Below are 20,458 nucleotides of genomic sequence, written 5' to 3'. Positions count from 1 at the left end.
CCGAACGGCCCCCCTAGATCAAGGTGACTGAAACGGGTTGGTTCTGGCTCGGGTCGTTTCGGTGTAATGCTGCTGGCGACGTGGAGGTGGAACAATCCCAGCAAACCCAATCGGGTTCCAGGTAGATCTGATCAGGGTCAGCTCCGGGTAGATCTGGATTTGATCAGGGTCAGCTCCAGGTAGCTCTGGATCTGATCAGGGTCAGCTCCAGGTAGGTCTGGATCTGATCAGGGTCAGCTCCAGGTAGATCTGGATTTGATCAGGGTCAGCTCCAGATAGATCTAGATCTGATCAGGGTCAGCTCCAGATAGATCTAGATCTGATCAGGGTCAGCTCCAGATAGATCTAGATCTGATCAGGGTCAGCTCCAGATAGATCTAGATCTGATCAGGGTCAGCTCCAGGTAGATCTGGATCTGATCAGGGTCAGCTCCAGGTAGATCTGGATCTGATCAGGGTCAGCTCCAGGTAGCTCCGGATCTGATCAGGGTCTTTGAAGTCGATGCTCCGCCCCGGCCTCGTCGCTGATCTCCGTCTGAAGACGGAAGCTCAGGAGTTTCAGGTCTCACGGGACTCAAAGGAGATCCTGATCTGGATCAGCACCAGGAGGTTCTAGATTGTTCTCGTATCTTTATACACCAACATGAAAAGTCAAAGTGAATCAGAGCTGATGTTTATTTTTAACTGATTCTTGAATCCATAAACGGGTTTAATGTTAAAACGTAATATTTGTTCCTGACCTCATTCTGGATCAGAACCAGAAGACGTGTTTCATGATGGTTGAGAGCGGATGGCTGCAAAACAGAGGAAGGCCTGGGTCAGAACCGCGCTCCTCTTCCTCTGCTCCACCGGAACGCCACAGGGCCGAGACGCAGACGTTATTGATCCTCTAATCCCATGATCGGGTGCAAACGACGGGACCGAAGACATATTTACCCGGAACAGGACAGATCGTAAGGAATGACGGACAGAGGGACGGCCCTGGACCGGAGCGGTTCCGGTGGAGGACGCACCTTCGTCACGCTTTGTCTCCAGCTGTGATCCTTGCCTTTCCCGTGAGACTCGGCACCTGCGATGTCTGACCTTGTGCTCGCCACCTGGAGACGGTTCAACAGAAGCGTTCCGTTGGTTCCGGTCCGCTCACGGAAGCCGCCGCTTCATTTGGTTCTAAAGCGTGTCAAAAGTACAAGAAGCACCTGATTGGCTGAAAGGATCCTCACCTGTCCAGGTGAGCGTCTTCTCATCACCTCCTCTCACTTGTGCGACTCGGCTCGGACGGGTTGCTGGTTCTCTGCCGCCACGCCCCGGTGCGCTGGGCGGGCGGGGGTCGGATTAGGGTTCGACCTTACTACGGCTGGCACCTCGGACGAAGGCCCTGATGAAGGGCGGCTGGTGAGTCATCGCGGTTTCCTCGCCTGCCATTGGTCCACGTGAACCCGGCTTGTTTTGGACGCTCAGTGACAGCCGGGACCTTTTGAAGACACGGAGACGACACGTGAAGCTCGGCGTCCGTCATCCATGAACTCGTCGGTCAAAGACAGGAAACACGGACGTTAATATTCATGAGATGTAAATGAGCTTCTGCAAATATCAATAAACTCGTTACTGATCCTTGCATGTGATAAATTATGATTCCAAAATGCAGCAAAGATACAGAATGGATTACTCTATCGTTTTAATGAGGCCCATATTTATTAGTATTTATTTTATATTTCTTGTGCTGATTGTTAATTATGACATCATCACCTTTTTTATTGACTTTATTGAGGTTCGGGATGACGTGGCGTCGTCCTGGAACATCGGGTCGGCACCTGGTCATAGAAGGTCCAACCGTGTCGAGCCATTGGAACACAGGTGGGTGGTTGGTTGGTTGGTTGGTTGGTTGGTTGGTGGTTGGTTGGTTGGTTGGTTGGTTGGTGGTTGGTTGGTTGGTTGGTTGGTGGTTGGTTGGTTGGTTGGTTGGTTGGTGGTTGGTTGGTTGGTTGGTTGGTTGGTTGGTTGGTTGGTGGTTGGTTGGTTGGTTGGTTGGTTGGTGGTTGGTTGGTTGGTTGGTTGGTTGGTGGTTGGTGGTTGGTTGGTTGGTTGGTTGGTGGTTGGTTGGTTGGTTGGTTGGTTGGTTGGTGGTTGGTGGTTGGTTGGTTGGTTGGTTGGTGGTTGGTTGGTTGGTTGGTTGGTTGGTTGGTGGTTGGTTGGTTGGTTGGTTGGTGGTTGGTGGTTGGTTGGTTGGTTGGTTGGTTGGTTGGTGGTTGGTTGGTTGGTTGGTTGGTTGGTTGGTGGTTGGTTAGTTGGTGGTTGGTTGGTTGGTGGTTGGTTGGTGGTTGGTTGGTTGGTTGGTTGGTTGGTTGGTGGTTGGTGGTTGGTTGGTTGGTTGGTGGTTGGGTGGTTGGTTGGTTGGTTGGTTGGTTGGTTGGTGGTTGGTTGGTTGGTTGGTTGGTTGGTTGGTTTCATCTGTACTGGAATCATTATAATTTTACCAACGTGCGCCGATCGGATCGAGACCGACTATTTATTCTACAGACCCAACAATGAGAGACTTGAACAGGCAGAACCCTCTGGCAGACCCGAGACACCAGGTGGGTGGAGCCTCTACTCGTGTCCGTAGGAATGTCGGGCTGTATTGTGTCATTTCTGCCACCAGGGGACAGAAAGAAGGACTAAACTCAAACGTGAACAGGTTGAGACCTGATCGCCGGAGCTCGTCCCGGTGCTGTCGGGACATGCAGCTCTTACCTAACATCATATCGCATATTTGTGTGCCGTTACCATGGAAACAAAGCGTTTCAGGGTTGTATCGTACACAAGTATAAATATATTCCGTCGTAGTAAAAGTAATGTCTGGTAGGTATATTCCGTGTCCCCCTGCGCCTCCTCCAGAACCAGAACCACCTGCCGGGCCGTGTCCTCTGCTTGTAGCAGCTTGCGGCAGCATTCCTGAATTATGCTTTGAGATCCGCTGCAGCAGATAAAGCGAGTATTCTGGGCTACATGGGAACCTTTTTGTTGTGACCCAGTTCTGGCCTCAGGCTGGCCGGGTCGGGTCGCTGGCCGGCTGAGGCCCGGCCCGGGCCAGGTGAAAGCGGCGCTGTGCTGCGCCCCCCCCTCCCCGTCCCGTCCTTGAACGCCGGCTGCTGATCTTATTGGGTCAACTCATGGGAGTTTAATGAAGCTGATCGCCGCCATCTTGCCTGTTTTGGGTTTAGTCCTGATTATTGAAACGCGCTTCGTTCTCTTTTTTTAACTGTAAGAACCTTCCCATGCTGGGGGGGGGGGGGCTCTTGTGTGTGATCAGACTGTTCTGGGGGGGTTAACGGTTCGGTTCCTGGCCTCCACTGGGTCCCATCACAATGTGGTTCTGGTGGTCACCACTATTAGACAGGTGTACTAGTACGGCCCTCCTCGGGGTAGTACTGCAGTACGATCCGGGTTTAGCTGATCAGTATTGGGTCGTCGTCCCACAGGAGGACGCCGCCCCTATATTCCTCTGACTGAAGTGAAACCCCGAAGCTGCAGCCGGGTCCGGACCGGACTCCTGCCCCAGGTCCAGATGCGGCCCGCTGTTCTCACTCCTGCCTGCGTGTCTTGTCTCTGTCCCCGTCTCTGCCGGGTCGGACACCTTGGGCTCGTTCACAGGCGTAAAAAGACAACAATGTTATATCTCAAGGCCGGGCCGGCGCTCGGGGAGATAAAACCCAGGTTCCCAGGCCAGAGGAACGATACGTGTTCCTCGTGCAGCACCGCCGGCGGGCCACTCCCTTCTGCTCGTCCAACCAGACGCACAGAACCCACAGGCTTCGTCCCCGGGACTCGCACTCCGCAGCGGTTTCGCCATGTCCCCCGCGTCCACCCTCCTGATGGTGCTCCTGGGCTCTTCGCTGGTTCTGGCCTTCGTCTTGCCACCGTCCGGGGAGGAACCCGCCGCTTCCGCAGGCGCTGCTGCCCCCCGCCGCAGGTCGGTCTCGCCTCGTCCCGCCGTCCTGTTGACCTCCTTTAACCTTTAACCTTTAACCTTTAACAGCGCTGTCTGCAGCTGTGCCGGCGCCGCCTTCGAGGCGCTTCCACGGCCCACGCCGCTGAAGGGCGCCCGTTCAGCCCGGGGCAGACACCGATATCCAATCGTTCACTCCGATCCATCATCGTTCCTTTAATGCTGTTACATTTCGTTTCCGTGTGACGTCAGGTGCCCCGGCGGGTCGCTGCAGTCCATCAGGAAGACGCTGCTCGGCGCTCTCCACCTGCAGGTGGAGCCACAGCTTCCTGCTGGGGGGCTGGACGCCGTCAGAGAGCAGTGGAGGCGCACCTTTCCCAGCATGCCTCACACACCTGTGGTCGCTGCAGGTAAAGGGAATCAGAGCATTTTGGAGCTGCTGTAGATGAGATGGCCGTCTGACACCTTCACTGCCCCCCCCCCCCCCCCCCAGCCGCCGACTCCTCCCCGCCAGCCGATGGAAACAGCACAGGCCTGCGGTGCTGCTCTCTGACCTCCGAGGTGTTCATGACAGGTGAGCAGCGGCGTGCGTTCATGTGTGTGCATGTGGGAACCATGGCAACGTGTGACCCGGCCCCCCCTCTTGGACAGATCTGGGATGGGACAGCTGGGTGGTCTATCCCGACAGCCTGACCGTGACTCAGTGTGTCCTCTGTGACCCCGGAGTCGGCCCCGTGGAATGCCCGGGGTCCCACGGCGACGCCCCGGACGCCGGCTCACAGGTACGTTGAAAGCGTGGAAGGGGACGGCTGAACTGTGGACACGGACGCAGCGACCTGACTCTTCCTCTCTGTCCTTCAGCGGCCATGTTGCCAGGCCGCCTCCCACAAGATGGTGCCCGTGGTCTACGTGGACGAGTCCCACAGCGTCTTCATGCCCTCCGTCTATCTGACCGCCAGCTGCGGCTGCGGCGGCGGCGGCGGCGAGTAGAGTCCAGTATCAGATACGATGTGTCTGTCCCTCACTAGAGTGTAGTAGAAGTTGTGTGTCCAACGTGTCCGAGTCAAAGGACAGCTTCACCTTCCTGTTTCTCTGTTTGAGCAACAACACAAAATGTAAAACGCACTCGAAGGTTGGCCTTAATCTCAAAATACGAATAACTGTTGCATTATTCTGGATGAAAAGACACGCGGGACATTCTTGGGAGTGTCCAACGGGAGCTGGACATGAAGTGTGGCTGCAGGACATGCTGCCAGTCCGTCTTTAAATAAAGCACAGCGGCCTATTTAAAGCCACCAACTGTTGCTGAGTGTTCCTTACAGAACATGTGGGACTGTCCCGGGCCAAGTCCCGTCCACAGGCCGGTCTCTGTCCTCTGAGCGGGAGGACAGCAGGATGTGCATGAGGGCGGCTTACGGCTGTCCTGCTGCTGTCTGTGAGCCCTCTGATTCTGATGTCCTCCAGCTACATGTCCTCCGGCTCCGTCCTCCAGCTCCGTCCTCCAGCTACATGTCCTCCAGCTACATGTCCTCCAGCTACATGTCCTCCAGCTCCGTCCTCCAGCTACATGTCCTCCAGCTCCGTCCTCCAGCTACATGTCCTCCGGCTCTGTCCTCCAGCTACATGTCCTCCAGCTACATGTCCTCCAGCTCCGTCCTCCAGCTCCGTCCTCCAGCTACATGTCCTCCAGCTATGTCCTCCAGCTCCGTCCTCCAGCTACATGTCCTCCAGCTATGTCCATTGGCCGCATTCCATTTTCCTGTTCCCACAGGTAGAGCGAGGACAATGCAAAGCTTCTAATAATCGACATTTATCTTTTTTTCCGTGTCATGATTTGATTTATTTGATGTTTGAGTCAACATTTTAACAGCAGGATTCCTCTGAAGTACTTTCTGTGTATTTAACGGGTGTTCTTTGTGTTTTTATGCGTGCCGCGCTGCCACCGGTCACGCTTAGGTGGAGATGTTTTATTCCTCTTATAATCATTTAACCAACTGACTGATCTCTTTAAATAAAGCTGACTCAGCAACAGTTCCTGCGCTGCCTCGTTTATCAGGTTCGTTTTGGATGAGAGTTGCATTCTGGAAAAGAGGATTAATCCCAGCGTCCCGTCTGCCAGGCGCTCAGGACTTCAGTCCAGCCAGCAGGGCCGTCTCCAGCTTGGTGGGGGCCCCCAGTTTGTGAGCTTTAGATGTTCTACTAAGCTACAGTAAAAATCAAACATCTTCAGCTGAGCCACTCTAAAACCCCCGAGAAATAAAACCGGCTGATATTTATAAAGAGTTCACTTTAAATAAGGAAACACAACAAACCAACATCAATGTGTTGATAATGATCCCCAGAAGAGGCGGGACGCGCAGCTTTGGGGCCCCCTGGTGGCGCGGAGGGGGGTCAGACAGTTCATGTTTCGACACGAGGGAGTTTGGCTCTGCGCTCCGGGCGCGGGTGCGCGTGCGCAGGGGAGCAGCGTGCCTTCCAGACCTCCTCGCCTTCCCACTTCTTTTAAACAACAACAACAACAACAACTCTTTTCTGGCTGCAGAGGACATAAACTCTGTGGTTCCGAAGTCGTGCAGCAAGAATCGAACTCAGAGAGGCCAGAGGGACTCGACCCACAGGTTCTGCGTCGTCGGGCCTCCCGGACAGGATGTCCAGGTACTTCACCGCCTTGCTGTCTCTCGTCCTGTGTCCTGTCCTGCTGGCTGCCGGGGACAGAGCGTGCACGGACCCGGAGCCGCTGCTGCGACGCACACCCAACTCCGTGACGCAGCTCACGGACTGCCTGCTGGAATGCACCGGGATGACGTACATCAGGAAAATACGGCTCCAGGACCGGCTCAATGTGCAGTTCCAAGATTCCACGGAAGGTAAGGATCGGGAGGGGGGGGCTCACCCGGTGGCAGGCAGCAAAGAAGTCAAACCCAAAAAGTCAGAGTCATATTTCTGCAGTGAAACGTGTGAAAGCAGCTGTCCGTGCTGAGGGAAGGTACATGCAGGCGTTTTATTGTGACGGACCGGAAGCTGTGTGAGTCGGGGTGGAAGGTCGAACCCGAACCCTGACCCAACACGCACAGCTTCCGGTCCGTCACGATAAACCAGCACAGAACAGTCGCTGACTAACGTTTCCACTTATTTCTCATTTTAAATCTCTGATCAGCTGATCCTCAGCATGGATTGATCGATTAGCGGTACTAGCTAACTGTGTATGTCTCTATTTACTTTATTTACCATAGTTCAGCTGATCGTAACGTGTTTTTTGTGCTGATCGATCAGGAAACGGCAGGAAAAGAGGCATGAGGTGAGGCACGCAGTTTTCCTGCCTCATGGTAGGGGGCGCTGTGATCCCAGGGTTTCTGTGTGTGACTACAGATTAAGTTACAGCTAGCTACGAGCTACAGATGCTGGTATGATGTTTATAATATAACCTGTTAGCTGCTGCCAATCAATAATTGGATCATCTGTAGGGTTGATCAGTTTGTAGATCTGAGGGATGAAGTCAGAGCCTCACCATCATCATCCTCACCACGGCGCGGTGCAGGCGTGTGTGTTGTCTCTTCGTGTGCCCTTCATCGTAGCGATGGTCCGTCACGAGGAACCGCTGTGTCCCCCCAGGAGACCTCGGGGAGTACTGCTGGTCCACGGCGCTCCGGTGCACCGTGGGGGAGCGCTTCCACCGCGCCTACGTGGTGCTGCCCGTGGACCTCTCTGAGGTCGGACATGAGATGCTGGAGGTGAACGCCACGGCCCCCGCCCCCGGGCCGCTTCACGCACACAGCAGCCGCTCCGTCCTCTCTGACCCCTGCGGCCTCCGCTATGACGTCACGCCGCACTTCAGCGCAGCGGCGGCTGCGACCTCGTTCTGCGTACGAGTCGCCGCCGCGGGGGACGTCCTCGGGGACAAGGTCCTCAAGTGTCCCCCCTTTCTCGTCATCCTCTGGACGAGAAATCGAAACCAGTCCAACCCGGAAGGAGGAGGATAAAGTCTGGGAGTCAGATCCATTCATCTGATGCCACACTGTAAAAAATATCAGTCCAGTACGAGTGGACGTACGCAAGTATAATCCAAATGAATTACTTTTCACTCCAAATCAAGCTCGTTATTATTCTGTCAGCGATTTCTTTGTGTACACGATGTTGAATATTAAGATCTATAACAATGAACTGTGTTTGGCCGAGGTTTATTTCTAAAGTAGTACCAGCAGAATAAACGTAATCGAGTACAGCAGGGGCCGGCAACCTAAGGCACGCGGAGATGCTCCTGCAGCCAGCGCGTCTCCCGGGGCGCCGTCTTCAGTTGGCTAGCTGGCGTTAGCATGGCTAGTGAACCTAGTTCCAGCCGTTCTTCCCGCCGTCGGCCTTCGCTGTGAACGCGCCGATTGTACGACATCGACTCGACTGCGCAGCGACATTTTGACACGAAACACGAAAAAGACTTCAGAGACCGGCCGGATAAAACGCAGCGCTAGCAAAGAATGCTAACCGGAGTGTCCTGTTAAAAGTTCCAATTTGCTGACGGAGACACACGAAGGAGGCTGCTTAGCACTGATTTATTGATCTGCAGTGTTACACATAACGCTCACCTAAGACACTTGGTAGTTAGTGAACATGTTTAAATACGGCAAACCGTTTTATTTTATTAAAGTAGGAAGTGTTGGCGCTCTGGGCTGGCGTTTATTGTAAAGTGGCGCGTCATGAAAAAGGTTGCCGCCCCCTGGAGTACAGAGTATATTTGAAGTAGTATTGAGTTACATTCTACAAGGATCACTGACATCTTCTGATTCAGGATTCACAGCGGTTGTTTAGTCTCGGTTGTGTTATAACAATTTATTTAGCGCCACTTGCAGATCTTTTTTATGTCCTCTGAGATTTGCAGTGTTTGTTCGACAAAGTGTTTCTCTGTAAATGTCTGGCGCGGCGCTTCTTCTGTTTCCGACGTAGACTCTGAAAACCTGCCTTTGGGTTTTGCTCCAGGAGGAGAATCCGGTTTGAACACGACTTTACTAGAAACAGCAACCTGAGCACGATGGGACGGTTCTCACTGAAATGAAGAGTGTAAATAGATTTGAACGTTTGTCAGTGTTCACGGTGATAATAAAACATTGTAGAATCTTCTTTTCCTGTCACGTGTTTGAATTTTGGGAAGTTTTAAAGTCATCTTTATGACCTTAAGTAGAACTTTTAGATGAGTCTCTGTTATTGCAAGCCCATTTCCTGTTTCCACTTGATTACCGACCGATTAAAGTAGATTAAGAATATCCTATGTTATATAAACAGTTTGCACCTAAAATGGCAACTTTTTGTGCAGGCAGGAGCTTTATCATTCCAAAGATTAACCGCCCTCCACACACACACACACACAGCTTCAACATAAGAATGTCCAGGAGGAAATCCATCAGACTATAAAGTGTTGCTTTGTTCTTCCGTTCGGAGGAACACGGCCAAGGACGGCCAGATGGGCGGGTCCGAGACGTCCCGTCTGAAGGGTGTGAAAAGGCAGCACAGACGTTTCTCTGTCAACACAATGAGCTAAACAATCAAGCAGTGTTCTACCACGGGTTACACACGATCAATATCAATCAATATCGCTTTAATCTCTTCATGCTCTGACGGATTTTCAATAAAATAACACACCTGTTCTTTTTACGTTGTCCGTCAGGCGGTTGCATTCATCCTTCAAGCCACCCCACAGGCTCGTGTTTAGTTTGGGTCTGGGCTGACCGGTCCAGGACCGTGATGTCATCGTCCTCCGGTAATGAGCTGCACACAGGGGCCCTCGGCCCAGGACCGTGATGTCATCGTCCTCCGCACAGGGGCCCTCGGCCCAGGACCGTGATGTCATCGTCCTCCGGTAATGAGCTGCACACAGGGGCCCTCGGCCCAGGACCGTGATGTCATCGTCCTCCGCACAGGGGCCCTCGGCCCAGGACCGTGATGTCATCGTCCTCCGCACAGGGGCCCTCGGCCCAGGACCGTGATGTCATCGTCCTCCGGTAATGAGCTGCACACAGGGGCCCTCGGCCCAGGACCGTGATGTCATCGTCCTCCGGTAATGAGCTGCACACAGGGGCCCTCGGCCCAGGACCGTGATGTCATCGTCCTCCGCACAGGGGCCCTCGGCCCAGGACCGTGATGTCATCGTCCTCCGGTAATGAGCTGCACACAGGGGCCCTCGGCCCAGGGCCGTGATGTCATCGTCCTCCGCACAGGGGCCCTCGGCCCAGGACCATGATGTCATCGTCCTCCGCACAGGGGCCCTCGGCCCAGCATCAGTGTGAGCTCGGTGAAGACAAATCTATTATTCCTAAAGAGATTTCTAATTACTCTGACTGTTACGTGTACGAACGGTCTCTGCTGCTGTGGCAGTGGCCGGTCCAAACCGGTCTCTGAGGCGCAGGAGATGAATATGTGGACCTGGTTCTGGGTCAGCACTCGTGTAGGGTCACTATTGAGGAAGGGTGAGTGATCCTGGCCTCTGGACGTTCCTGGTGGACTGCCCTGCCTCCAACATTCAGGAGAACCATCTTGTACAGCAGTTATTCTCACAGATGTCATTTTTCTTCCAGTTTAACAATTGGTGAACAAAGTTGATTCTTTTTTGCTATTCGTGATTTACCTCCACCTGCATGACTCAGAACCAACACACACATCTCCCAAATCTGTTTCAAAAAGCCAGTCATGTCATTTTATTCTGAGTAGAGTTTTACCTTACCTTTTCATTACGTCATGAATCGCATTAAAAATGCAAATTAGATTTAAATTCAGCTATCACGTGACAAATGAGTAAAGGTTTGAACCCAACACGAGCCCGAGCTAAACACAGGCGACTGTACCAAGTCCGTCACGCGGGGGGGTAACGGTGGAAAGTTCGGCCATTGAATATTGAACTGTAGAGATTAAGAAAAACGGCATATAATAATGCTCCTGTTGGACTCCGCCGATCGATCAATTCTCATCCAGGCGCATGATAGCCACAAAGCTAGTTTAGAAGCGTTTCCCGACGAGCTTGCGCTGAATCGAGTGCATAAAGCCGAGCTCGGCCCCCGGAGGGCGGCGCAGAGTGGAACAGTCCAGTTCGCAGAAAGAGTGGACGAGCCCAACGCGAAGAAGTCTCAAACAACGGCGGCCCGACGGCCATTAAAGCCGCCCGACTGCCTCCACCGGCCCGCAATGCGGCCGCATGAGAGGGGCCCGGTGGCGACGACCGGCAGACACGCATGACAGCCAACTTCGGTTGTTGTTAGCGGCGCACCATGGCGTCTCCGCCGAGGTAGGCAGCCCCCCCCCCCCCCGCCGCGGCTAGCTGCCCGTAGCCGCGGGGCTACGGCTTAATTAGCTAGTCAAGCTAGCAGCGCCACACTGGACGCGTCTGTCGGGAATGTCGTCGCCCGGAAGTGTTTTGAAGTCAGTCAACCAGTTAGTAGGAACCAGTTAGTAGGAACCAGTTAGTTGGAACCAGTTAGTAGGAACCAGTTAGTGGCTCTAACTAACTAAATGCTCTGAACTGTCCAGAGGAGATGTGCTAAAGTTGACAGAATGACGTCATCCTTCTCTCGTAACTTTCCTCACTACGTCAAACTAATTTTTATTCACAGGTTTGGCTGCAGTTTTGAACCAAAAACGTGGATTAATAAAAACAAATTCTAATTTAATCTAATTAAATATTTAAGTTTATTTTATTTTAAGGAAGACTTCTCTGTAGCTTTTATGTTGGCAAACAAATTATTAATAACAATAGTGATACCTATAAAAAAAATTAAAGGCATTGGATTAAATCTTAAATTAAAATAATTCTTTCTCGTTACTCCTTGAACTTATTTATACTGTTCTTCCTGGGTTTTATTTTAAAATGTATTGCACGTGTTTGTGATGTTCTCTAATCACAGCTGTTTGAAAGTGAACTATAAGAATTACACCTCATAAATGGAGAACAAGATGGACTGAAAGATCTGTGAGGAATAACACCCCCTATTGTCCCGTGAGGGTCGCCACAGCAACCCGAAGTTCTCTACTTCACCCTGTCCTTTGCATCGTCCTCCCCAACACCAGCCCCTCTCATGTCCTCCCTCTCTACGTCCATGTCTCTTCTCCTGGGTCGTCCTCTAGCCCTGTCCTTTGCATCGTCCTCCCCAACACCAGCCCCTCTCATGTCCTCACTACGTCCATGTCTCTTCTCCTGGGTCGTCCTCTAGCCCTGTCCTTTGCATCGTCCTCCCCAACACCAGCCCCTCTCATGTCCTCTCTACGTCCATGTCTCTTCTCCTGGGTCGTCCTCTAGCCCTGTCCTTTGCATCGTCCTCCCCAACACCAGCCCCTCTCATGTCCTCACTACGTCCATGTCTCTTCTCCTGGGTCGTCCTCTAGCCCTGTCCTTTGCATTGTCCTCCCCAACACCAGCCCCTCTCATGTCCTCTCTACGTCCATGTCTCTTCTCCTGGGTCGTCCTCTAGCCCTGTCCTTTGCATCGTCCTCCCCAACACCAGCCCCTCTCATGTCCTCACTACGTCCATGTCTCTTCTCCTGGGTCGTCCTCTAGCCCTGTTCCCTGGTAGTTCCATCCTCGGCATCCTTTCAGTATTTAATTGTTTAATATCGAGGTCTGGGTCTTGATTTATTGATTTATTTCATCATTCCTTACACATTTGGAGCTGACTGGAGGGGACACCCGAGTCCCAGATTACCCCCCAGCCAGCGTCTGCCCTCGGGAGGGGAGGTGTTTAACCTTGAATCCTCTCTCCTCTGCCCGCCTGTTGGCGTGTGTTGCCGTCTTTGCATCAGTCACGCCGTGTTGTTGCGTCATGATGGTCTTTAAAATGGTTTTCTGCTCGAGGCTCATATTCACACTTTTTATTCAAAATTCTGTTTGGTGCTTCCTTAAGCAGATTTAACCCCTCATTTTTGTACAACAATGAAAATGTAATTTTGTGTGTTAATAATTAAATTCTCTCAGATCTATCTGCTTCTTGTGGTGGGTGACTGAGGGGGGGGGAGGAGTCCGTTCCTGGTATTCGTCGTGTTTGACTGGAGATGCGGCGCGTTCAGATTTGTCTCATCTTCAGAGGAGCTTCAGGTGTAACCGAATTATAGCTCGTTTTAAGGATGGGAATTGTGCATCCCGGATGGCAAACGGGGAAATCCGGACTGCTCCAAATAGCCACCGCTGGTCCAGAGGGGTGGAGATGTGTTAGATAATTGTGTATTTGTGCACGTGATCATTCTGCAGTTCATCTTCCAGAGTCGTCGTTCGTTTTCCTCCTTTTCGTCCCTATTTTATTACGTTTTTAAAATGCGTGTTTGTTTTTAACGTGGGCTCAGCTGCGACTGAGCAGAGCACAGTGTGGACGCTCTCAACGCTGAATTAGAAAGTGCCCATCTGTTGCACCTGTTGTTGGCATGGCAACGTCCCGTTGGGGATGCTGAGGATAGTCCTCCCTGTATTTTGGGAAGAAAAGTACCAAATGTGAAAACGTGTACACACAAGTGGTTTGTACCCAAATGTTTTAGGAGTCTTGGACGGGTCTGCCCTCGCGGGACCTGCTGTAGGTTGTCTCCGTGCTGGACGGGGGGACGGGTAGTTGTCTTCACCCAGTTGGTGCCTGCCTGGGCTGCGTCTTTGGGGACCGGAGAGAACAGATGGGTTATCTGGTGAATCCTGGTTACACCTGTGTGGGGCTATAAGGGGGGCGGCTCTGCCCTCGGCTCTTCAGCCATGAGCCGGGCTCGGTTACTGTTCTGAGAGCGTTTTAACATCGCCGGCGTCCTTTGATGAGCTTCGTGGGATGTTTCACATTTACCTGGTTACCTGTGCTCAGGGTGGCTCAGTCCTGCGTTCACGTCTTCCGTCATGTCCCACAGCGTGTACAATGAAGAGAGGAACCGTCTTCGCCTCCGGGCGTGGGAGCAGAGGAACCTGGGAATAAGCCCCGCCGCGGAGCTCGGCGCTCAGAGCGTGCCTCTGTTCGGCGAGCCGTACAAGGTGAGGCGCCGGCGCTCAAACCGGTTTGGACCGTTCGCATGGAAATACGAGCGGCGCCTGTGGCCTGTTCTGTTCTGGATGAAAGGATGTTTGTTCTTTGCTTTGTGTCGTGTTTCAGTACGAGTCTGAAACGATGTAGAAGCGAAGCAGCCACAGAAAGGTGGATGATGTCACCTGGCTTTTAGAGAACGCCGTGAAGGTGTTTCTGTAGCTCCAGCGGTCAGAAACACATTTAATATTGATCCGGTTTCCTGAGGGAAAGCAGAGGCTTCTGTATTAGTTTGTCTTTGTTGCTTAAACTCGGACGCTTGTCCTCTTTTGCAGACGAACAAAGGGGACGAGCTGTCCAGCAGAATCCAGAGGATGCTGGGTAGTTACGAAGGCGTGAATAATCCCTGTCCCTCGGCTCGTGAGCCGTTGCCCATTCAGGGTCAGCCGAGCGCAGATAATCCAGCCAATGCTGCATTCCAGAACCAGGTCCAGCACGCGTCCACCCAGAGCCGCGCCTCCAGCACCTCGTCTCCTAGCCCGGTCGGTCATCCGTCCACGTCCTCAAACGCAAATGTGTCTTTGAACCACAGTCAAAAGACGTGTCCTCGGTCTCCTGATGCTAAATCACAACCACAAGACGACATCGCCCCGGACTGTAAGCCCCCCCTCGATAGGCATGGCCCCCCTGAGGGTGCTTCCACCACCACCCCAAAACGGTCCCCCGAGGACGGATCCCTGCAGCAGGTCAGCAAAGGAAGCGCGCTGCCGTCCCAGGCCTTCCCTTCGCTCCGGTCCAAGCAGCCGAGCGTGGTCGTGACCCGGAAGCCAACGGCGTACGTGCGGCCGATGGATGGTCAGGACCAGGTGGGCAGTGAGTCTCCCGAGCTCAAGCCCTCACCTGAGCCGTACGTGCCTCTCCCGGAGTTACTCAACAAGTCTGACCCGGCGAGAGCAACGATGTTCCCACGGTGTGAGGAGGTGAGTCGACCGGCGCTGATCCCGTAACGGAATAATTATTCCAGCAGATTATCCCGCTCTGCTCGCGGGGCGTTCCGAACGGTAGGGTTTAGAGAGGCGGTGGAGAAGGTGAACGCCGGCGGCTGACCTTTGGGCGTCGCCTCCGGGGATGACCTCTGTGTGTTACCTCAGCTGCCCCGGGGCCTGTTGGCTCTGTCCGTTCAGAGAACACTTTTATCTGCTGTCGGCCCATGGGGGCGCTGTTGCATCACGCCCCCGAACGAGGTCGCGCTGCTGACATCATAGCTACCGGACCACGGCTCCGTTACCTGAACGCATGGGCAAAGTGTTACCATGGCTACCAGACGCGTGCATAAATGCTGACTTGACTTTCGCAGATTCATCTTGAGCTTCTGAACAAGCAACTCGATCATTTGTGACTTGAAATCAGTCGAATCTAAATCCGAAGCACGACGCCGACGTAGGCGGCGCCGTGTCTGATGAGAAGCGCCAACGTTAGCATAGCAGCAGCAGCCGATTTCAGCCTGACGCCGCGGCCGTGGGCGGAGCCGGGCGGTGACCTGAAAGGACCGGAGGACCCTCCGGCCTTCCTGAAGTCACCGGTTCAACTTTAGTTTGCTTTGGGGGTTTAAGAACTTTTGTTTTATGTGAACAAAAATGTGATTTGGAACATTTCCTGTATTGACTCTTGTGATTGGATCACCAGGAAATCCTGGAGTGGAGCAGTTTGACTGGACTGAACTGAATTAATTTTTAACCTTTTATTTTAAACTGATTTATGCTAGACTGCTACATTAAGCAGGTGAATGCGTCATTACATGCCTTTGCTTCTTTCACAGTCGGTTATAATCAAATTCAAACGTGTAATAAGACCGTTATTAAGTTTTATTTTTGATGTGGATTTATTCTTCATCCATGCACGCACATTAAAATCAGATCATTAACGCATTAAGAAGCATCCGTCTGCTTGGATGCGAGGCTAGGCTAACGATGCTAGCCCGTGCTGCAGGCCGTGTGCTCGCTTCCCTCTGATTGGTTCTGCCTTTCTTCTCCTCAGACAAAGACGAGGGAGGTTCATTGTGTTGACGACATATTAAAGGTGAGTCCAGATCAAAGATTACAGGTAGATATTTCATTAAATGGATACAAATAAGAAAAACAAACTTTCTTAGCCTTTCGTTGGGGAGGATTGTTTATCTCTGGGAGGTGAAGCTTGTGTGTGTGTGTGTGTGTGACGGACTCCCCCCCCCCCCCCCCCACAGGAGATGGCCCACTCATGGCCCCCTCTCCTGACAGCCATACACACACCTGGTGCAGGTGACCTCTCCAAATCCCAGATCTCAGCCAAGGTAAGAGGTCGTTTTAATTTGCACACAAACTTTGATGAGGTGAGATGTCAAGAACATCAATCGTATCGATTATGGATTGAATGATCGTTCGGTGTTTGTGTTTGTGTTTGCAGGAAGTCCATCCTGTCTCTCCGGGACGCGGTGAGTCGGCGGATCGCTGTTTTTCTAGAACCTGAATCTCCGGTCCTGTGAGCTTTCTTCTGTTCTTCCAGATACCGGTGGGCCCCCCCTCCCTGCTCCACCCCGGCCCCCCCAGCTGTAAGTTAACCTCTGATTTGGGGACCTGGGTTTGACGCTGGCTTCATCAGACGGTTGTTGTTTTTGTGCCGCAGTCCGTTTGCAGCGGCGCCATCCAGAGCGGTCCAGTCCGGCAGCTCCAGCGACTCTGAGAGCAGCTCCAGATCGGGGTCGGGCAGTAAAGGCGCGGCGGGGGGGCCGGCGGGGGGGCCGGCGGAGCGGCGCCAGAGAGCCGAGGTCGCCTGTTGTTTGTGTGTTCGTGTGTTTTTAGTGTGTTTGTTGTGTTGACCCGTTGTGCTGCTCCTGCAGCCGGACGCTCCGCCGGACGCTCCGCCGGCGACTCGTGACTGGCAGTTGGGGAACTGGATCAGGCCCAGCCAGCAGAACTCCAGCGCTGATCAACGGCTCCCACGCCCTCTCAGTGTGGAGGCGGTCGGCGCCGCCCGCCACTTTAGCCCCCAGCGGGAGGACCGCTCTGGTGGTCCGGGACCGGGTCCCCAGCAGGACAGCTACGTGCCCCCCCCCGCCGATTCAGAGCGCTGCGGCAGGAAGCTTTCACGTACCACGTCCTCCTCGCCACCGGCGGCGGCGGCGGGCTCGGCGCGTGAGGAGGCTGTAGCGACGCCGGACAAAGACCCGGGTTTCACGGATCGGCCCAAAGTCAAGATGAAACCGGGACGTAGCAGAAAAAGCAGGAGGACCATCGACAAGCGAAAGGACGGGTCCAAGGTCGCGTGCAGTCGGTGCCCATCATGTGGGGGGCGGGACCCCAACCCCTGCTCCTGCTCCTGCCCCTCCCCCTCCCAAAGCCCAGCACAGCCCGGAAGGCGTTCTCCTGCCCCGCCAGTCAGAATGAGCGAATCAAAGTCTGAGACCAGCAGCCAAAAGGACACAAAGGTCTCCGCCCACAAGCCCCCCAGGAAGGCTGGGCGTCCAGCCCGGGGGGCCCAGGACCCCCTCCGACCCCCTGCGTCCCTGCTGGTGAGGATCGATCTGGGTTTGCTCTCCAGAGTCCCCCGGATCTCCAGCAAAGCGAAGGGATGGGGTCGGGTCCCGGCGCCGGCCGGAGGAGGCGGGGCCGCCAAACGCCCCCGAAGCCGTGTGCCCCCAGACGTGAGACACGACGCGGGCTTCTCGTCGGCGTGCAGAGAGACGGCCGTGTTGCTAAGCAGAACCTGTGGTTTGTTGTTTAAAGGTAGACGCTGCATCCGACGCTGCATCCGACGCTGCATCCGCTCCCAGGAAGAAAGCCAGGCAGGATAACGGGAACGCCTCAAACCACGGCGTCAGACTGCAGTAGGTTCCACGCTCGGCGCGGGGTCAGCTTCTTCCTGTGGGCGGGTCCTAACACGCGACTACCGATCGATTGGTCTCACCTCCTGCAGAAAACCCGGGGAGGCTGCAGCGGGTCGGCGGCCGAAGGCCGGGAAGCATCCGGTTTCTTTGCTGCAGCCTCCGACTCCCAAACGCAGGATGGAGGAGCGCAAGAGGAGCGGCGGGAGAAACGGTGCGAAGGGCGTGTCTCTGCAGCAGACACGCCCAGAGGCTGGGCTCGCCGCCCCGCCGGCTTCACAGCCCCCCAGGGAGGGTTTGTCCAACAGAGCAGAGGACAGGTGATACAACGCAAAGCACCGTTGTAGTTAAGAGCCGTGCGTTTCCGCGCTGCTTGTCGACCGCCTCCCCTCGAGGGGGCGTGGCTAATGCCGCTGCGTTGGCTTGCAGGCCGTATCAGGTGAAGCGCTACATCAAAGAGGCCAAGAAACTGAAGCACAAAGCCGACGCCGAGGTGAGTCCCCGGCCCGGCCCAGCGGCGGGCCGCGCTGAGGCGGCGCCCCCTGCTGACCGGCAGGCCGCCCCCCCCCCCCCCCGGCTGTCCTTCTGTCTTTGCAGCCAGATAAGGTCCGTAAAGCGCTCTGCTACCTGGACTCAGCCATGTGTTTTGTTGAGAGCGCCGTCGCCATGGAGAAGGACCCCCAGATGTCCTCCTTCACCATGTTTGCAGAGACGATGGAGCTGCTGAAGTATGCCCCCCCCCCCGGTACTGATTCTGTTGGCCCCCTGCTGGAACCTTCTCGTCCTACTGTCCCTCTGCTCTCACAGGTTTGTGCTGAAACTTAAAAACCCAGTGGACGCCTCGGCCCCGCCCTCAGAAAAAGACTTTGTAGCTTTATGGTAGGAGGTTTGATGACTCATCGGTCCTGTTGTCGGCCGTATTGATTGCTGATCGGAACCCCGTGTCTTCAGCTTGCAGTGCCAGTCCCTCTTACACATGGCCATGTTCCGCCAGAAGCACAAAACTGCACTCGAGTATTCAAAGACGCTGTCCGACCACTTCAAGGTAAATGTGTTGACCGGCCCGCCTTCACACCGTCCCGGTCCCGGTCCCGTCCTCATTCGATGTGGGTCTTTTTCAGAACCCTCCTCACAAAACCTCCAGTCCTTCTGTCCTGACGTCAAAGTAAGTCCTGCCAGCAGACTTTGATGCGTCGACGCGGCGCCTCTGAACGCTTCTGTCCTCGTTTAGGGTGGACACCCCGTCCCACGGCGCGCCGTCTCCCGCCAACCCCTCTGGCAGCTCCGCCCCCAGCGGCGGCGTGGAGGTTCCTCTGGCCATCGAACAAGTCGTGTGCTCGTACGTGGACATCACCACGCTGTTCCTGAACGCCCATGACCTCTGGGAGCGGGCCGAGGCACTGGCGCACAAAGGCAGCGGTAAGAACAACAGAACCCCCCCCCCCCCCAGGTTTGGGTTGGATCCGGATGAACGGAGCCACTCGCATGTTCTGGGGGCTCCTGGGATTCAACATATTTATTATGAAAAGATACGAGACTTTAGAAGTTAAAGGCACCCCAAGAACCGCGTTCCAAGGTTCAGCAGCAGAGGGGCGGGGCCAGGGACCGTTTCAGTATTTGGACTACTGGAGACTTGAGTTGTCTCCGTCCAGCTGGACTGAATGTGTCTGTGCGGCAGGACTGCTGGCGGAGCTGGACCGGACTGAGGGACGGCTGAACCTGATGTCCAGCTTGAGCGCTCTGGTCCGCTACACGAGGCGGGGCGTCCAATGGCTGAGGCGGCACAGCCAAAAGACCAGGTGACCGACCAGCTGCTGCTCCGAGGCAAGTCGTGGGCTCGCCTTAGAATCGGGGCTTTTTTTTCGGGCGTGGCCTTAGAGTTTGGATCGGCACCTTCAGACCCGAGTGAAGTGACCGTCTCCCCGGCTGAACGCAGCCTTGATTGATCGATTTATCGTCGCGTCGCGTCGTGAACGTGGAAAATAAAGGCAGGAACCGCGAAGGTTCCGCCGATCAATCCTATTTATTTTCTCTTAAAGAGATTGATTTTCCCTTTTCAGTGAGGAATATGTTCTTGATTTGGATTCAGGTTTTTTTAAATGATTTTTTTTTTATCTGCATTAAATCTGACCGATCGGGTTGGACTTCAGACGTGATTCACGCGTGGGTGAACTTCTTCTTCTTTTGTTTGCACTGGTGAAAGAAGTGGGGGAATCTCATCGGGTCTGCCTCCGGGGTAGGACGGCCGGCTCGGCGCCGCCGGACCGTCGGAAATGAACTCTGAACTGAAGTATTAAATACTCAAAGCGGTGAATAATGTGCACAGATTTGATTCTCATCCTGCTAAAGGAAGCACTTTCGTCACGTTTGTGAAAACGATGCGTCTGAGGTAACTGCAGGAGCATGTTGGGGGGGCGGCTCTCCTGGGGGTTTAGTGGGGGGGCTATAACACTGCGTTGCTGCTTCCCCGTGTCTGGACACGAGAATGATGAAGACGTCTCTCTACTGTGTCTTTGAAGTCAGGACTGAGACGTCCTCAGACCGTCCCTCTAACCGTCCCTCGCCGATGGTTTCCCAGCAGTGAAGCTCGAGTTTACACTTCCTGTCCGAACAATTGCTGTTTAGAACATCGAAGGACGCTTTTTGTTTTCCTTTTGTGAAATATGTGAGGAATTTGTGTTCCGAGACGAATAAACACTGAAGACGAGCTTGT

General features: G+C 54.1%; 2 protein-coding genes across 2 annotated transcripts; both read left to right on the top strand.

The window, feature by feature from the left end:
* The first annotated feature begins 3,826 nt into the window (after positions 1-3,826).
* On the top strand, positions 3,827-5,441 carry LOC137908418 (uncharacterized). The gene is made up of 5 exons (XM_068752823.1): positions 3,827-3,948; positions 4,177-4,334; positions 4,418-4,498; positions 4,576-4,706; positions 4,786-5,441. Exons 1-5 carry the CDS (start codon positions 3,827-3,829, stop codon positions 4,912-4,914), a joined length of 621 nt encoding a protein of 206 aa, XP_068608924.1. The 3' UTR covers positions 4,915-5,441.
* Positions 5,442-11,138: 5,697 nt separating this feature from the next.
* Positions 11,139-20,452, top strand: aff1 (AF4/FMR2 family, member 1). Its single transcript, XM_068753108.1, is given in 19 exon segments — positions 11,139-11,191; positions 13,777-13,897; positions 14,222-14,866; positions 15,924-15,965; positions 16,129-16,215; positions 16,329-16,356; positions 16,428-16,473; positions 16,548-16,689; positions 16,762-17,565; positions 17,648-17,748; positions 17,838-18,065; positions 18,175-18,238; positions 18,343-18,473; positions 18,553-18,624; positions 18,697-18,790; positions 18,867-18,910; positions 18,977-19,164; positions 19,424-19,544; positions 20,265-20,452. Coding segments are annotated over 19 exon segments (3,021 nt in total). The 3' UTR covers positions 20,275-20,452.
* The last annotated feature ends 6 nt before the right edge of the window (positions 20,453-20,458 follow it).

The sequence above is a fragment of the Brachionichthys hirsutus genome, chromosome 19, assembly GCF_040956055.1.
Source record: "Brachionichthys hirsutus isolate HB-005 chromosome 19, CSIRO-AGI_Bhir_v1, whole genome shotgun sequence".
In the NCBI taxonomy this organism is placed as follows: Eukaryota; Metazoa; Chordata; class Actinopteri; order Lophiiformes; family Brachionichthyidae; genus Brachionichthys; species Brachionichthys hirsutus.
The sequence above is the reverse complement of the archived record's forward strand: the minus strand, read 5'-3'. Positions and strand labels throughout refer to the sequence as shown.